This window comes from Pieris brassicae, chromosome 8 (assembly GCF_905147105.1).
Source record: "Pieris brassicae chromosome 8, ilPieBrab1.1, whole genome shotgun sequence".
Lineage (NCBI taxonomy): Eukaryota > Metazoa > Arthropoda > Insecta > Lepidoptera > Pieridae > Pieris > Pieris brassicae.
The window spans coordinates 13,455,244-13,474,372 of NC_059672.1; the positions used below are offsets into that span (position 1 = coordinate 13,455,244).

Here is a 19,129-nt window from a genome sequence, read left to right on the forward strand (position 1 = left end):
TTACATATTCCAATAAATTTGTTACTTCTTCATCACCTAGCTGAATTAATAGTTTATATTATTATTATATTATACATAAATTAGCCGATGAACAATTCTAAATTTTGGTTTATACAAGCAGAATAAAATATATTTTTGATTACATTTTTGAAAAACTTGCTAAACAAAACAAATGTTAGGCATATAAAAGGATAATTTGACAATAATAATTATACAGGGTATATACGAAACTATAATGCCATTTTTTAATATATTAATCTCCAAGCATTTTTTAATAATTTATATAGATGCATTTTATATAGGCATTTTTAAGGCATAACTTAAATTTCATAATTAAGACAATGATCAGATTTAAAGAAAAGATCAATATGGGTTAAACAACAAATTGACAAAAATATAGTTACGTACATAATTTATATTATGGTATGATTATTTTGCTATACAAATTTTAATTGAACAGAATGCGTCATATTGAAACAACTAGTTGTTAGCTAGTATTATTAATGTATATAAATTAACATTTTGTAAATAACGGTTTAGTAATATTGTTAACTGTTAAACAAATAAATATTTAATTTAAAATATTTTGTTTTATTTCCTGTATTTTTTAATCATTTTGATAACCACAAAATGTCTTAAATTTTTCTAGCTGTCTAAATAGTATTCATACATGGAAATTGTGGTACATAGTTATTATTCGTAAAATGTTTAGTCCGTTAATCGCCTTTTTAGCGGATTATTTAAAAACCGTTGTTATCCCAAAAATGGATATTTGTTAATTGCCTTTTTATTCCGCCTAAATTTGACGATACGTCAACATATAAATAATCTTTGTTGGCATTATACTTCCTTGTCTGTCATTATCACTATTCTATCTAAATAATTTTAGTAATGATTAAGCCTGTAAAAATAACAATATTACAAAATTCGTTAAAGTTAGATTTGAATAACAAAGTTTGACTTCACTCTGCACATCCATTATCTATGCTTCACAGACCACACAGCACAGACCGCGGCTAATATCAATTATCGACTATCGCGCAGTTGTCAAATTTAGTTCGTAGTAGTTGGTTGTGTATTGATTTCATAGAAAATTAACAGTGAAAATTACGATTAATAATATAATTTCATAAATAAAAACTAAAATGAGTTTAGAACTGGAATTCGATTACGAGGCCACTACCGCAGCAATGGATATTTTTTCGCAAGATCACATAGATACGTTAAAAGATTGGACTCAAACTTTAGATAAATCGAAATACATACCAAAAGATTTAACTAATAAACAATTACTGTTATTCTATAATGCATGTTATGGTGATGTTGAAAAGACGAAAATCTGTATAGAAAGATATTATAATCTTAGAAAGAATACGCCTGAGCTGTTTGATAATCGAATACTTTCGCTGGATGATATGAAAACGTGCATCGAGGCCTTGTAAGTATTAATTTTATATTTAAATGGGCTTATTTAAATTAATAGGTTTATATATTTTTTTAACATGTTTATTAATCTCCTCAACGTAAAGAATTGGTAGCTGAAAGAGCCTTGAGGGGCTATATAAGATTATAAAATTTTCATCTAAGCTAAGGAAGAAAGATATAAAGGCTCTATAACACACTAAAATCACTCAGTAAAGCATGAAAAACGTTGATTATAAAATCCAACTGATAAAGATTTTTGAATCACACCAAAATTATCTTATTCACCTGAGAACTGTAATATCAATTTATAAAGATAGTAGTAAATATCAGTGATTAATAAGGGAATAATTGTAATAATAAGTTAAATAATATATAGATAACACATTAAACATTTGTCAAATTAATCAATTTCAAAATTCAAAATAATTGAAATTCAAAAATAATTTATATTAAATATAATTAATATATTTTATCTCAAATTTTTGGTGATTCTATTCAAAACCCAAGATTTCATCCTGATATTATATCCACTAGTGCACCTAATATAAAAGGTATACCTAGGTAGGTATTTTTCTTTCACAAAATACAAATTTGAATTATTGATATTTGGATACAATAAAACATTTAACTTAGTTTTGGATTAGCTTCCTTATTCAATAGATAATTTAAACCTATTTCTTTTATTTAGAACCAATGCCCATCTGGAATATATAACTTTTATATTTGTATAACATCCATTAAAAAGATAACTTTAATTGAAGTTTGTATAACATAACTAAACCTTAACATGAGAATAGCTGTATAATCTTTAAATTTGAGTTAATACTGTATTAATGTTTGAGTTGACGCGATATACTCGCGTTTAATTGATAAAAAAATAAACTATAATTAAATAATTATTTAGACCTTTGCCATTGTTTCACGATGTTTGAGTTCGGTGCTAAATATTTTTATTTATATTTTAACCGACTTTAAAGCTAAGTGAGTGCTAAAGATAGTGTTTACAATTTAACGTATAATTTTGCTTCATAAATCTTGATGCCATTTATATATACCATAATTTAAATAACAAGCATAGATTATGGCGTAGACGAGCAGATGCGTGGTAGTCCAATTCACAAAGGGCTTCTTATGATATTGTCATATCGATTTCAGGTTTAAAGAGTCATATTCATATTATTTTTTTATTTTTGAACAAGTTATGTTTCTATATCTTGTTACAAGACCATATATTTGCATAGATTAAATAATGACACAAAATCTAACTTCAAGGTTGCACAACTGTTTTGTGTCTAATAAAACGTATAGGTTAAATATTTACCTGCAAATTATATTTTTACGTAAATGAGATGGATTAATCATCATTACTTCTTCCATTCTTTAGAGTGGTAGTGACCACTTAGGGAGCGACAAAATACGTTGTATATTGTTGTATATTGATATATGTCAATTATAATATTTATTTATCAAAACCTTTATGTATTTTGCTGTCCTCTCATCCTTCGTAAATTCATAATCTATTGATTGAAACTTTGTGTATCTGTCGGCCCAGTATTACCTAAATTATTTGCGCTATTCCATTCAGTTACTATCATGCATCGTCATATATAATTAACAGTTTTGTATAATATAGACCTAGTAGAGGTTCTTCAATGACTACAGTTATTAAACGATAAAAGTTAGGCTTATTTTATGTTCGAATGCAGGCTGTAAATAAGCAATATTTGTTTATATAACATATTTCATATAAATTTTATTAGAAATCTAAAATATTTAAATAAGCTTACAAAGTAAACAAAAAATAACTTTTTATTGTTTAAAGCAGCTTATAGTTTTTTGTTTAAATTATGTAAAAACAGATAGGAATTGCAAAAACATAATGTATTGCTTTAATGTAACTGGTCAGTAAATTACAACGATTATCTTTAAAAATATTACGTGTTCATAGTCATATTTTTTTTAGTTTTTGCGTTATTTCTAATAATTATATTCGCCTGTGTTGATCGTTCCTTTGGTCACTTTATGTTCGTGTTAAGCTAGCTTAAGAAGCATAAAGATCCCAAAGGGCATCCACTATATTTTTATTTGGATTTAGGTCATGAGCTGTCAACGTCCCAGAGGCAAAAGTTTTTTGTTAAGTTACCCCAGACAAAACAAAAGTCGCCCTGGTGCGGGGCAAAATTAATATCCCAACAATAAATACAGGCAAAATAAAAGTTTTTAATATTATCTACCTACGTTTTATAAATACTTTAAATAGGATCACGTCTAATTAAGGTTAGCAAGATCAATGCCCTCCGCATTCCAGAATCGAAGACCCACGGACAGAATATTTTCATTCCATAATTACTATACACATAAAGAGTAATTTGAATAAAATCAACAGTTTGTTTGTGTGTAATGGTATGCTATAATTTGCTGATCTTACATTGCTATATAAAATCCTAACACCCATCTCCCTGACTAGTTCGATTTAAATTTGGTTATAAAAACCATATTTAATTTGTCCTCAAAAGCATAAAAGATAAATTATCGATGAAATTTTTCGATAAATCATTATTTATCGAAAAATTAAGTGCAATCGGTAATAATAATAAAATATTAAATAATTTGCATAGTCCAGTATTATATAAAGTATTGACATTGACCTTCCAAGACTTCCTAGCAAATTAACCTTTTTAATTCAGTTTTACGACCGATACTTAATACCTATTAAAAGATACATTATGTACTGGGACTGTTCATACGTCTGTCTTTATGAGGTAGACTACCTTTGCGCAGGCCCGCACCGTCATGGGTACGAGGGTATGAGGGATGCCGCTTCGTGTGAAATACATACACGCAATGACATCTTGAGTTCATCCCGCACTGCCGCATTCTGCCAAGGCCACAGCCTAATTGTTATATACCGCACAAGCCTCTGAGGAGTCACTTTTAGGAATTACGACCGGTACATGCAAGTTGCGACCATACTCGTAGTTTGTAAATTTCAAAGTCATTGTACAATTGTCCTAATTTCATTTTACCATTCTCTCGGGTTTAACAAATTGAATGAAATAAGTTCGCTCCGACTAGACGCATCCTAAGGCTCTTCTGTTTACAGAAGAGGTGTTTCGTTAGAAATCGACCTTAATATACATACCTATAATTTTACCCTTTGTATATTTTACACAGATAAATTCTTACCAAAAAGTCTCACAATTTTGTTTTGTAAATTACTGTACCTATTAGAATTTTAATGAGGCGCAAGATAGTTTAATTATTATGGTTGGTTAAATTCATATAAAATTAAGCTCTATACCCCTGGGACCTTCAAGTTCAACTTCCTACTTCAAATTAACAGTAATTAATTTATAAACCAGAGATCTCTGCAAACTGGTTGTACGACATCGAGTTTCAAGAATACCTAATGTAACAGTTACGTTAAATGCGTAATAAAAATCTTAGAATATTCATAAGAACAATGATAATAATTTATTTCGTTACGTTTTTTGTACATTACAAGAACAGAGGCTCCAAAATCAGCTAAATGAAGTGTCCATAATACGATTGTTCAGTATACAATAGCCATTGATACATTGTCTCATACACAAGGAGCCGCAATATTTTTACTTAGGTATCTCATAATAAGTGTTTATAAGGTTATCCTTATACATAAATTATTAAAACACAATAGTAAAATACACTTATTTAAGTATTTAAAATCTTAAAACTGATGTGATACTTGATACTCAATAAACTGATACTTAGTTTTCAATGTCGACAAACTACTAGCTTACTTTGTAAGAGCTTCAGTAGCTACAAAGGCTTCGGTATTTTTATGACTATCGCAAATCTAGTTTTACTATGGTGGCACTGGTACAGTCTGCTAAGGTACGAACTAGTTCCTCCACTATAGATATATAGTTCGTTCGTTCACGTATTAAGTTTGCTGTTAATGCAGCTTTTCGAAGTTTATGCTTGAAGATCGACCGCCTAGGTTTAAGTAATTGAATACACTTCGTTCTTTAGACGTAGAGTCTTATATAAGTTGTAAAGTTTTATATAAGTTTAAAATTATTATTTTACCTACAAAATTAGTGTTTCACTTTCGTGCATTTTTCGCATGAAGTACTATCTACTAGAAAACAAGTGCCGTAGTCATGTCATCAAATATTCTCGTTATTGGCAAGGTTGACCATGTTTGCGTATCTTGCAAACTGTAGTCCATAACACACTCCTAAAGCGGCTGAGTCGCGAAGGTTTCATCGAAAAATAATAAGATATAAATGATTTCAGAGAGTACTCCGTGCTTCCGGGCAAGTCGTGTAAGGGTTACGATCTCATCTACCACAGACTTCACCTCACTGAACCCTCCAAATACATCTTCGAGTCAGCAGCAAAAATGCTCTTCATGACTGTTGGTATGGAACTTTATACTTTCACATATTGATATTTATATTTTTTGCTTGTGGCCTTCTTCGAGCGCGAGAATCCAAGGGCGCCCCAGATCCCAGTCCGAAGTCATTTTAGGCCACCACCGATAACGCACTCTACGTACCGCGATTTGATGACTTGTCACTTACCTCTGATTGTTGGCGGTTACTAAAAAGTTATCTTCCACTTTGGCATCACCATTGTATTAGAGCCAAAAATAGTTGCAAAAAAAGTTATTCTTTCGGAAAAACGTATGATAATAATGCCTCAATAATTAGCGTAGAATGTTTATGTGACTAACAAAACCAGTAATTTAATCAATCAAACCTTATATAGATAGGTTTCTTGAAAATACTTCATTAATATCGAATTAGTATAATTGAGGAATGCGTAATGTATTATTTTATTTTGTTTCAATGTATTAACAACTTATCATTTATTACAAAGTGTTTTCAACCTACCAGCTCTTAGTATATTAACATACCGCTTGCAACTTGGTATTGTATTAAGATCATGTCATTGATAGAGACTAGTTAATCTGGTTTCTTGATGGTAAAAAAAATGTTATTATACATAACGGGTTCCCGGAACTTAGATACACTAATTATATCTTAATATATACAAATGTAAATGGTGAGTCGGATTTTTTAACAACTTATTATTTAACAAACTTAAATAATCAAAGGATTACGACTCCTCAATAGGAAAATCTACTAAGATCGGCTTTTTGCAAAGACTCTTCGTCACTTTTCTAATAGACAACAGAGAGAAACTAGAGCTTTAAAGCAGGTATTTGCTTTGGCGTAAAAACGAACTATCTATACCAATCAATTTAAGCAAGGCTATCGTGGACATAAAATATGGTTACACAATACAATATAACAGATTTCGTCTTCGTGTCTTAATGTTAATTACCTGAATAACCTTTATAGGTTATAAAATATCATATTAAAATTCTAAAGTGGTAATTAAATTAAACAAATTATATTATGTATATTAGATATTATGTATTTTTAATTCAACTGCTCAAAAGTGTTTCATTTCAAATAAAATCAATCATAAAAATCGGATTTCAATATTACGATATTTAATAATAATACCCGGTAAGTTGGCATCGAGCATTAAGTAACGAACTTTTATTATCTCTATATAAAATTCTCCTGTCACAATGTTCGTTCCCATACTCCTTCGAACTGGCTGGACCGATGCTTCTTAATTTTTATGCATATTCAGTAAGTCTGAGAATCCGTTACTATCTATCTTTCAAACCCCTAAGTGATAAGGGGTGTCCACCCCAAAATTTATTTTTTATTTTTTAGACATTTTTTTTTGTTTTTATCTTTTTATGATACAGAATACATATATACATACAACCCTTAATTGTCACCCCTCTGCAATCAACCCCTATTTTTATTATAGTAGATAGGTTATTTTTATTGAAGTAAAAAAATGTTTCCTGGAAATAATATACATGGCAAAACGACGTTTGCCGGGTCAGCTAGTAATTTATAAAGTTTTATAGTTAAACATTATGTATGATATGCCAAGTTTTAATTTGTATATTTTTATTCAGTTTTGAATAGGCTTCTATTTGTTAAAATTTATAAACTAATGTAAACATGATATACCTTTATCAAGTTTATTATTAACTTAATTAACTTAACTTAAAACAGGTATTCGAATTACGATTTTGGGAAAGGCACACGAATTGCCCGCTCTACGCCCTTGACTTGCGAACTGGTAAATGTAAATTTAGAATCAATTTAACATCTTTTCTGTTGACGTTCATAAGTGTATTTGGTTACCGATACGAATAAAGTTATTTTGACTTTGAGTTTGAATAAGATTAAGATTATTATTTATTAAGGTAACAAACAAATACATCACTTTAATAGAAACAAAAGGACGAAATTAAATATCAAGATAGAATATTTGTTGTTACCTAAAACAGTTTCGCAGAGAAATAATAATTATATACCAACATAACAGCAGAACGGTTGATAATACAATATTATGTTATCACTTACCTTGGCTCTCACAAAGTATCGATTCAAACAAGACGTCTTGCATAGAAACTCAATTTCAATCCGGATTTGACCTTTCAAACCAAACACATTCATACAATTGTGTATCTATAAATGTAGGAAAATTCTGTAAAGAACAATTATGTAACCAGACACGTTTTTATTTTATTAATTACACCTACTCTTAACTTGACAAAGTTGACAAGAACTAACAATATTTTTTTAATTTTTAGTTTAGATAGCAAGTCGCTTGTTTGTTTAAAACTGTATTAGTTGTATATGCCGATTAATTTTTAAACATAAAAATAATATAATTTAGTTACCGACAGGTTTATAAATTTTAAACGGTCTTATCATAACTAAAACATAACTATTCTTACTTCTAACATTATAAGAGTTATTGTCAAGATTATAAAGAAACAAACAAAAATCGTAATTTCCGTGACTTTTTGCATTCTTCATTTGTTGTTCTGAAACAAAAGAATTAGTTTTCTGGTTATGAACCACCAAAATGACACTGCTGACAAAATGACAAATTTTCGTGGTTCAACATCGGGTGATAAAGGACACATTTTCAAAACTATTCTCGAAAATTAAACACACCAAGGGTTTCTGTTACGCTAGGCCTGAAATTTAATTTCTATAGAAATTAGCTAATTATGTCATATTTTTGCAATTCGAATTGGGCGTATCATAAGGGAATTATACATTAAAATTAAACGCTTTTGCAAACCATAGACAAGTTTTACACAGTTTTATTTTAATTTTTACTGCTCAGTGAGTTGATCGATTAGCAAGGCTAACTAGTTGCACGGACAACTTGATAATTTACTGTATACATACGGCCTTCTGAGGATGAGAAACCTTTTATGTAGAATTTATACTAAAATGTGTTTGCGTATTACATTTACTAATATGAAATAACTTGAAGAACAATAACTGGAATCGGTTAAAAATCAATTACTGATATAAAAATTATTAAGTATCGATGAATTTACACTATTAAAAATCCTGACCGTCTCTTATATAAATAGTACAACTTTAAATCGCTTTAATAGTTTAAGCGCGATGCGTATATTAACACAAAGCTTCTAAAAATTAATTCACACAGACACTTGATAAATATTTTTATATCCTGCATACAATTAGAGATTACCTATTTTTATTTTAACACGATTAAAAAAATATTTGCCATTAAACAAAATCGTTACCAAAATTTAAATCATATAGGTAATAAAATATATATAATACCTACTATAACGATATGTATGCTTTCAAATATATTCTATATGTAATACAGTTCGTATTTGAACCCGTGACATGCATGTTAATTTTATCATTAATCATCGGTTAATTTATTTTAAAAAAATATAAGTAATTCCTTAAACAGTTTTATCGGTATGGTTTCATGTGGATAACGTATATTATTTATTAGTATATTAATGCCTAGAGCAGGGCTGGCCTAGTGGCTTCAGCGTGCGACTCTCATCCCTGAGGTTGTTGGTTCGATCCCAAACAGTGCACCAATCGATTTTCTTTCTATGTGCGCATTGAACATTAGCTCGAACGGTGACGGAAAACATCGTGAGGAAACCGGCTTGCCTCAGACCCAAAAAGTCGACGGCATGCGTCAGGCACAGAAGGCTGATCAACTACTTGCCTATTCGATTAACAAATGATCATGAAACAGATACAGAAATCTGAGGCCCATAAATTTATAGGTCTTATAAAGGTTGTAGCGCCATTGATTTATTTTATTTTATATTAACGCTGAAGCCATATAGACTATAAATATCGAGTAAGATATATAAGCCCAAGTAGCTAGAAATACATACATTTTATATCATACAATTATTATTTTAAATTTGAGTTTTTATTTTGAGAATAACCAGTTTCTTGAATTTAGAGGCTTTGAGTTCTAGATGCAGTATCTACTAACGTAAATTTAAATTGTCTTTATCGCTCCTAATATCCCTTTAAAGTGACTTTTCAATTCACACAATTGTATGGAAAATTCAATTATACGGCAATTGGAATTACATATATAATTCAAAGGGAAGAAGTCGTATGTCTGTGTCCCGTCCAGGCTTGTTTAACAATTGGCAATGGCACAGGTCATAGAGAAGTTCTGGCCCCGTTACTCCGGATTATTTTAACCACACGGATATTTTGCAATAAATAAACTGAAAAATTACTAGACTGATTTCATGAATTCATTCGCTATTAGGTGTAGTATTCTAAAGGCCGATTCACATATATCAGTGAAGCGACAGTTCCGTCAACGTGTCCGCTGAGTTCAGCATCAGTGATACAGTATTGCGTCAGTCATTCAATTCACACATGTCAGTACTCAGTTTACGGAGCTTGAGTAAAAACCCTATTTTCATCCTCCATTTTGTTTTCTATAGGGCGGCGTCAGTGATCCGAAACAAAATATCGTTGCCTACGGATCTGACACTGAGAGCACTCTGTCGTCACTGACACTGATAAGTGGAGATGCGCTCATAGAGAATGTATTAAAGAATATTTCGCACTGTGCTGGTACTGTGTCGCAACTGTAGCTTCACTGATATGTGTGAATCAGCCTCTATTATCGCTGATATCGAACATACACAACATGCGACAGCCGGCCAAACTTTGACTGAAAGGTTTCCTGGAATGGATCGCTTGTCGCCTGTTGGCCTAATTATTATTAAATTATTATAAGTTGTGCTGAATTTTGCAAGGAAATTTAAATAAATAAACAAAATATAAATTATATGGGTTTTATGTGATCTTTTATATTCATACTTTTTTATTTACCGTTTCTCCGTTGATGAAGTCAAAACCTTGGCACGCAAATCTGTTATTTTCTATAATATGTAGTATGAATTTTTGAACAATTTCCACTTGGATCTTGTTTCTATTATTATTGCTTTAACATTATACATAAACAATGAGTACAAAAATGCCAAAACTAAGGGGGTTAACCCTCGTTGCTCACGCCAATATTCCAATTTAGTTCGTAGTTCGTTCGTTCATAGTTAATATTAATTTAACGTATAAATATTTAGAGCCCGTTTCATCAATAAAAATCTAGTTTTGCATTACAATCCAATATGATAATGATACAAAATAAAAATGTTAATGCAAGCAGTATTATTATACGGCTAAATATAAATTAAAATTTCAGATGCCTGTTTATACAAACGAGGCCCACAACCGGGACATATATTCGTTTTTGATATGCGTGGAGTCAAACTTGGACACATAACACGTGTTGGATTATTGTAAGTAGAATTTTTTTTGACGTCGTTGACATACGGGTGATAAAATATATAAGTATTTTATGCTTTAATATTACAAACAACGCCATCTAGCGACATACAATTTTTATGAGTGATGTCTAAATGTTTGTGAAACATCAACGTTATTGGCCTTTAAAATGACAGACAATTGCAACATAAGAAAAATAACAGTGCTTTGAGTAACGTACTATCACCATCTCTTATGAAGAAATCGAAACTTGGCCGCATTTGCCAGCCTGCCATTATTACTAGACTATTTGTATATCTAAATTTAAATAAAAAAAACAAGCATTATAATATAATATGCACATTTTTTTGTATAGCTTAATAAATTCACCAAACGCGAAACCTTTTAATTATTGTTTTGTACTTAAAAATAATAACTACAAGATAAAGTTATGTTTTAGCTTCCAAAAGGATAAACAAAGGTAATAATAATTACCACCAGCTTCAATTTATTTATATTTTGCTCGTTGATGTTCGTTATAATAGCAACATGTTTCAGCTTGTAATATAATCCAATAAAGTAATTTTTTTCATAATAATTCCACATCCATTAAAATATAGACAACGACAAAAGCTTTTCAATTTATTTATGCATGTAAATATTTATGTTCTGCATGCTATGAATGGTTGTTATAATAATATAATTTTCTTTTCTAGTCAAGCACTACATGAAACTAGGCGCTAATTATTAATGAAGCCACTCTGTAATATTTGTATATTTAACAGGCTGACTTAGACTTTTAAATATATTAAAACTTTAAAGAGTTACATACGTTAAATAGGGTAAAAACCAGTTACAAAAAACAACTTAAATATTACAAAATTTATATCGTAAATAACGGTTCCACGTTCACTTAGTTTATTAAATGTAAAAGTTACATAATTTTATGCGTAAAGTAACAGTCAGAAGCATATTTTTAATTAAAAGTTGAATATACACAAAATTATACATTCTAAGGTCAAATATGCCTTGCATATTTTTAAATTTAAAATGATATTTTTTGCATTAGCTAAAAAACAGATTATTTTATATTATATGTATACAAGAATAAGCCAAATAGTTTTTGTTTACGTACATACTCATTAATGTCTACTTTTTTATCCCAGCAATAACGAGGGACGAGGAATATTTTTTATTGTGTGAAATATAAAAATAGGATTATAATTACAGGCCCTTGCGCAAGTTCTTTCAGTATATACAAGAAGCGATGCCAGTTCGTATGAAGTCAATACATGTGTTCAATACGGAACCGGTTATCGACAAAGTGATGATGCTCATACGACCCTTTTTGGATAAAAAGTTCTTTGATATGGTAAGCATTTTTTAAAATTAGCTAAACGTAGTTAATATTAGTAGTTTGATTGTATTGTTTACATTCATTGTTTTTTATTTGAGCGCGTCGATAAAGGAAACATGCTCTGTGGAATTTACTATTTTGTTGTTGTAATATAATGTTATATTTTACTAATTACCTACACGAATGTTGGGTATATTCGTCGTTAGTTGACCGATTGCATCAGAAAAAAGTCGGGAATATTGTCATCTATACTGTCACGATACTTGCGAAACAATACTTCATTAAATAACCTATAATAGGCTTTCTGGATGTCAAATTTTATTTCCCTACTGAGTGTTAGGATGTAGGTAATAATGTTGAAGTTTAATTTGTTATGTATTATCCTCCCCAGATAAAGTTCCACGCCAAAGAGGAAGATTTCGAGAATTTCTATGAAACTATCATTCCCAGATCGTCATTGCCTCCAGACCATGGGGGCACTCTGCCAGACACGCAGACGTTACACAAAAAATGCATGCAACAACTTAAAGCATTAGAACCACATTTCGCAGCCGAAGAACAACAACGAATTAATGCGCTTCCTGACAAAAAGCGGGAAAAACATATGGAGAGAGCATTTAAGAATCTCGACATTGATTAGTATTCAACGATCTTTCAATGTCAACTGTCAAGTTTAAGTTTTGCCGTAAATCTTATGTTGAGCTGAGGGATTTTACTACCTAGGGAACTGTTTAATAAAAAAAAAACAAATCAAATCTTGCCTAGCTTTTATCTTCTCACATTGAACAATTATAAAGACAGGCGCAGAAAAGTCTTCAATAGATACTGAGACTGGTATACTCAGTCAATTAAATTTCAAATTACAATTAATTCTTCTATACCTTTGAAGTCATACATATGTAGATGGAATTTAGGAAGTACACACGCTGTATATAATAAAGTCGTACTAAGGTAGAAGATTAAATTTTCATGTTATCGTCAAGCTTGTGCTTAATTAGAATACAGCATTTTTAATATTAGCTCACGATAAAACTTTCAGTAAATAAAAAATATGGTAGACCAAATTGTCATTGAATATATATTTAGAAATGTAAAAAAAAATATTCCAAACGTACAACGTTGATGTCAATTATAGTTTGTGATTTGTATATTTTTAAAAATACACATTTCAAAAACAAGATGAATTAAATACATTCGATTGTAGATTTTTATTAATCGTAATGTTTAGAGCGATATTTTCAAAATTATCTAATTCATTCATTAGAATTTTATTCCTTAATATAAAAGTGATATTAATGTGATAAAATATTTATGTACCAGAAAATATAACGAAATGAATATTTCTGAAATATGAGTAATATATAAATTTTGTTAATATAATATATTTTAAATATGCAAGCATAATATTAGAACGCGTTAGACCATGCATGATAACATTGTTAGGTATTAAATGTTATAAACTATCTCTTGTACTTACATGCAGCCCTTATTAATAACTAATTAAATTGAAACTTAATAGTATTTGATTCTTACCACAAGATTTTGAGTCATACTTAGCGCTACGTCACGACTTAAATCTTAGCGTTACGATATTCTTAGATATATTCCTGCGTAAAATTAAATGTTCAGTTAGACGCCTGAACTCATTGTTTGTCGTACTTACAATTTACAGGCATTAACTGTATTTTTTGTTGTTCTCTGTTCCTTTTTTTTCGTTCGTCAATAAGATCACGCTCCGCATAGAAATAGTTATTTTATATGGTACGGTATAGATAAGAGTGGTGTTTGTACTAATTCAATTTGCGGAGCTATCTAATTGATATCACATGCTAATATATTGATTAATGTTTTTCAATCCCGCACCACTCTTAATTTGCTACCTAAACCAACCGTGCTTTTGTGTCTATTCCGTGTGCTCAGCATAGATTTTCTAGAATATTTGTATTAGTATGTGAAATTTTAAATTATTAAATTAATTAATTTAAAAATTAGCGACGCTGTATAAGTACCCGCGCTGTCTTGTATTGAGAATATAAAATGTAGTAATCTTTTATACTATCCATGACATGTACCGACTAGTTTGCCTATTATGTTTTTAAGTATTATGTAGTCAGTGTGACTGTGTTTAATAATTAAGTCAAGTATGGTGGGGGTTTGTTGATATTTGTAAATTATTAGTTTGATTATGTACTGGGAACCAGGTGATGTTATGTACTTTTTAATAGTTTAAATAAAAATTTCATTATTTTTTTTGTTGCACACATTTTTTAGTTCTATTCCCTGTAATAATGGTTTCCCCTCGTTACTCTTAAAATTCACTTAGTTGGCAACATACTTTTTCATATATATTAAATATTTAATAATATTATATTCAATAATATGTTGATGGTGTTAGGCTCAAGCGCAATGCAGGAAAATTATAAACTGTGTTTACTTAATTCAGGTCAGGTACAGTGTAACCATTATATACATTTTCTTGTAATTGTAATGTACCAAGATCTCTTCCTAGCCGAACTCTGAACTAGTCTAGCCATAAATACTGTTACTTAAAAACTTTTCTTTTTTTCATATTTTTTAGTATTTTGAGTTTGAAACACATATATTATTTTATAAACTTCTTTCAATTTTGTATATTGCCATTTTACATATTTTTTCCTGTTCATTATCAAATTACAATATGAAATGGGGTGTTAAAGAAAATAGGATTGCAGTGATCGCCTTGCACAAAGCGAGTATGGAGCCGTCATACTTCAAAAGCTTGGTATCAGCCGTATATCGTACATTCAACAGATGCAATACTACAAAGGGTGATAATGCTATTAAAACTAGAATTCCTCGAAACGCCATTAGAAAGCAAAAAATCTTATCGCGAGAAATGAAGATTCTCGCTAGGACTCTGAGCATAGAACGCTACAAACATGAAGAATACCTAAGTGAAAAATTAAGTACAGGTGCTAACACTATCGCTAACATATATGACACGACCTGTCACAACTGACGACGAAGAGGAAGCTATCTAGGATTAAATGCTTCATTTCTTAATCAGTCAAAACCGCTGGCTTATAAGTACCATCTGTTGAGGTATTACCAGTACCTCTCAATGCTTTCATATGCGCTACCACCATACGCAGTATTGTCAACTTGTCTGGTTTCATTTAATTCAGTTTAATATTGCATTTAGAGTTCTAAGAGTTTCTCCAAAGTCGGTGCCTCTTTTCTTCCGAAATATTTTATGTGCCTTCGTCTTTCGGACAGCGACAAAGATTAAAATCATCGAATTTAATTTTCTTTTCTTGTTGACGTTTTTATCTTGGCGTAGAAATTTTTCGGGATCAGAAGCAGCGACTACACTTTCTTTGGTAATTGTAGTTATGGTTTTTTCTGATTCCTACTGTTATAAAGAAAAAAAGCTTTAAATGACAGATAGATATTTAAGCAAATATTCAATTATATTCAGTGTGAGTATGTTACCCATTTTGTTCACAAAGTACTGTAAAATTTACTGAATATATCTGCCATGCATAAGATAATTAATGAAGACAACAAAGTAACAGGTAGACAATCTAGCCTCTGATAAAATCGAGTAAATTTTTTAACCTTTGTAAATAGAATTAAAGATTATTTGCGTATACCTAAAAAGCTAACACTGATAAAACAATGCTGCAAAATTTTGATAATTAATTCGGCATGATAACTAATAATGAAATATAATTATTGTCATGTTGAGCGGTTAGTGGAAAGCAGCATTGTAGTTTGTTCGTACTCATTTTTATTCTAGGGACGGGGACGAATACAAACGGTTTAGAGTCTATGGTTCACTGTATCTGTCAAAAATAACCGTCACTGAGCACCTGCCGTTTCCGGTGAAACAAAGGAATGTTTAAAACATTAAAACAAGGTTTAATTTTCAATTAAATTATGAATTAAAAGTTGTATTTCATACCATATATTACGTATGAAAATATTCTATAAGGAATGTTCTAAATGCTTATTGCTGTGATTGCGGCTTTGAAGGAAGTGTATATATTTTAATGGGTTCGTATTTTGTGCATTGTTTGAAGCCATATGAAATTAGAATATGGAATTTACATACACCGATCACAATTATTGTATAGTAATACAAGTGTAGCGTGTTATTAGTGTACTTAAATATTTATTTGTGTTTCTCGTAATTTTCTTGCTCTTAATTTTTTTATTTATATCATAAACGTTACTATTTACGTTTTCACAATTTAAAATCTGATCCGAGCAATAGAAAATACTAAATAGTAACAGGGATAAAAGATTCATTCTAAGGAAGCTGAAGTCGTGCATATTAGCTACATGCCACTATTAGTATAACTATTAGTGTAACTGTAGCATTAGTTCTAGTGTTTTGCAGTAGACTATATACTTTTTTTTATTTATATGAATATTAATATTTCACTTTTTCAGTAAACAATGGACCCCATTAACAATAACCAATTTGAAGTGAGATCAGCTAAACGAAAGGTAACAACGGGACCAAATGTGTATCTTAACCCAGCGTTAGATCTCCTTGCTAATGAAGATCCTATGTGTAATACAGCTATGGAAGTAACACCAAATAAACGCCGAAAGAGAACTACCAGCTGCAACATAGCGGCATTTGAAAATACTGCTCTAGACTTGGGCATTAGCAAAGCAGCAGTTAATGAATTTTTAGTGCGGGAACTTCAGAACGTTCACAAAAATGTCAGAGCATATGAAACTCCAATCAAAACTGTAATCACAAATGAGGATACTGTTTATGCAAATCTGACTAATATACCTCCACTACCCCCTAGAAATCAGAGTGGAGATATGCTTACAATGGATAATTGTCATATAAATGATAGCACGGATATTGACTCAGGTATCTCTTTCATGGAACAAAAATCTTCAAATGAACTGGAAAATAATGATTTGTCACTTATTAACAAAACAACTAACATACAAACAAATGTTACAAATCAAGTCTTTATAAATAACTCAAGTAATCTTAATCTCAGTTTTATTGATAGACTTGCTTTGGATTCACCACAACCATCCAATCAATCATTGTATTTAGACGATGATTTAAATGAAAGCAATATAATGGAAATTAAAACTATTACCATTATTACTAAGAAAAAGATTGTTCCTATTAAAAATACAAACCCATTCCTTGATCCCAATCTAGAAATTAAAGTTGATAGTACAGGACAAAACCCATTTTTGGATGATATAGCTGTGCTTGAAATGGAATACAATGAAGAAGTTTTAAACAGACCAATGGATATTGTAGTGCCGGGTAATAATTTACAGCCAAGAAGACTATTTATTAATGACACAAATAGTACAATTTCCACCGTCAATGATAATGAACACTCATTAGGCATAGAGAACAATGAATATGAAAATGTAGAATTCCGATCAGAAAGTCCTATTTATGAAAACATTGATGAAATGGTAATTGACTCACAGTACAATAAACAAAGTAAAATTTTAGGCCATGATGTATCCAAATTCAATTCAATAGATATTATGAATTTAAACAAAATGTCACAAGCAAATAATTCATCTGAGTCAAATGACAGTAAAAAGCATTTAAAACACCATCTACTTAAGGCAAGTAATAAATTGTCTAAAAAGGTATTCAAAACATTGAAAAAGACTTTTAAACCGGAGAAGATAGAACCAAATGTCACTCTCAATCCATATGAAGTTCCTCGTAAGCCTCCCAAAGAAAAAATGGATAAGATAGATTCAGGAATCGAAAACCCCGCTTTAAAGCTTGACAATTCAGATGATATTGAGATAGAAGAGTTGTGTGAAAATGAAGACGAACACTATGAAACTATAAAAACGATACGGAATACGCGCCTGAATGAAAATGTAACTCCCTTAAGAGAAAGGTGTACTGGTAATGATTCACATAATAAAACAAACACACCAAGTAAGAAAGTGCGGTTTGACTCAACACTAAATAGAGAGAAAATTATAACTGGCGATAGTTTTGACTGTGACGTCCAAAGCCCGGGTTTTGACGCTAAAATCGATAGATATCATGACGAGTTAGAAAACTGTATCAATGAACGAAAGTTTATCCAACAGAATATGTAACATGTTTTTCAAATCTATACAGCAGAAACATATTTATTTAAATACCATAATTTCTTCAATATGCACTGAGAATTAGTTACTAATAGATAAATAGTTAAAAGTTTAGATTCACTTTGATAGTGACAATTAAGTACCTAATTATGATATACAAAAAAATTAAAAATATTAATGAGTATAACATTATATTTTAATTTGTATTGTATAAGTTGTATTAATTACGATTATTTATTTTTAATGTTTAATGAATTTGCCAGAACCAAAAAGATTAATTTCCAAAGACAGTTTATAAAGCTAAAGTAGCTTGTTTTCATTTGTAGTGTTTTTATTACAGTAATTTTACTTACAGTTAGTAACTATAAGATTCTTGAACTGAACGATGTCTAAGTCAAAATTTGAAATGTTCTCTTGCCCAAATATTATAATTAAGTATGCGTTATTAATTTATTGATTATACACTTATGTACTAATAAAGTATACATTTATTTTTTGCCTTTTCTGTCTTCATCACGAATTTCTCAAAAATCTGTTTAGATTTTGTAAAACCCCAATTACGGTTTAGTGACATCTAGTG

The 19,129-nt window shown here is 30.2% G+C and overlaps 2 protein-coding genes across 3 annotated transcripts; both read left to right on the forward strand.

Annotated features, from left to right (window-relative positions):
- The first annotated feature begins 1,056 nt into the window (after window positions 1-1,056).
- Window positions 1,057-14,715, forward strand: LOC123713539 (alpha-tocopherol transfer protein-like). Of its 2 annotated transcripts, XM_045667257.1 has the most exons (6): window positions 1,057-1,438; window positions 5,704-5,828; window positions 11,038-11,134; window positions 11,560-11,580; window positions 12,330-12,471; window positions 12,848-14,715. In XM_045667257.1, exons 1-6 carry the CDS (start codon window positions 1,146-1,148, stop codon window positions 13,094-13,096), a joined length of 927 nt encoding a protein of 308 aa, XP_045523213.1. In that variant the 5' UTR covers window positions 1,057-1,145; the 3' UTR covers window positions 13,097-14,715. The 2 variants fall into 2 exon arrangements, with proteins under 2 accessions (XP_045523213.1, XP_045523214.1); XM_045667258.1 differs by lacking the exon at window positions 11,560-11,580.
- A 1,602-nt stretch (window positions 14,716-16,317) lies between these two features.
- On the forward strand, window positions 16,318-18,683 carry LOC123713806. Its single transcript, XM_045667669.1, has 2 exons — window positions 16,318-16,491; window positions 16,891-18,683. Exon 2 carries the CDS (start codon window positions 16,897-16,899, stop codon window positions 18,556-18,558), a length of 1,662 nt encoding a protein of 553 aa, XP_045523625.1. The 5' UTR covers window positions 16,318-16,491; window positions 16,891-16,896; the 3' UTR covers window positions 18,559-18,683.
- Window positions 18,684-19,129: the final 446 nt, after the last annotated feature.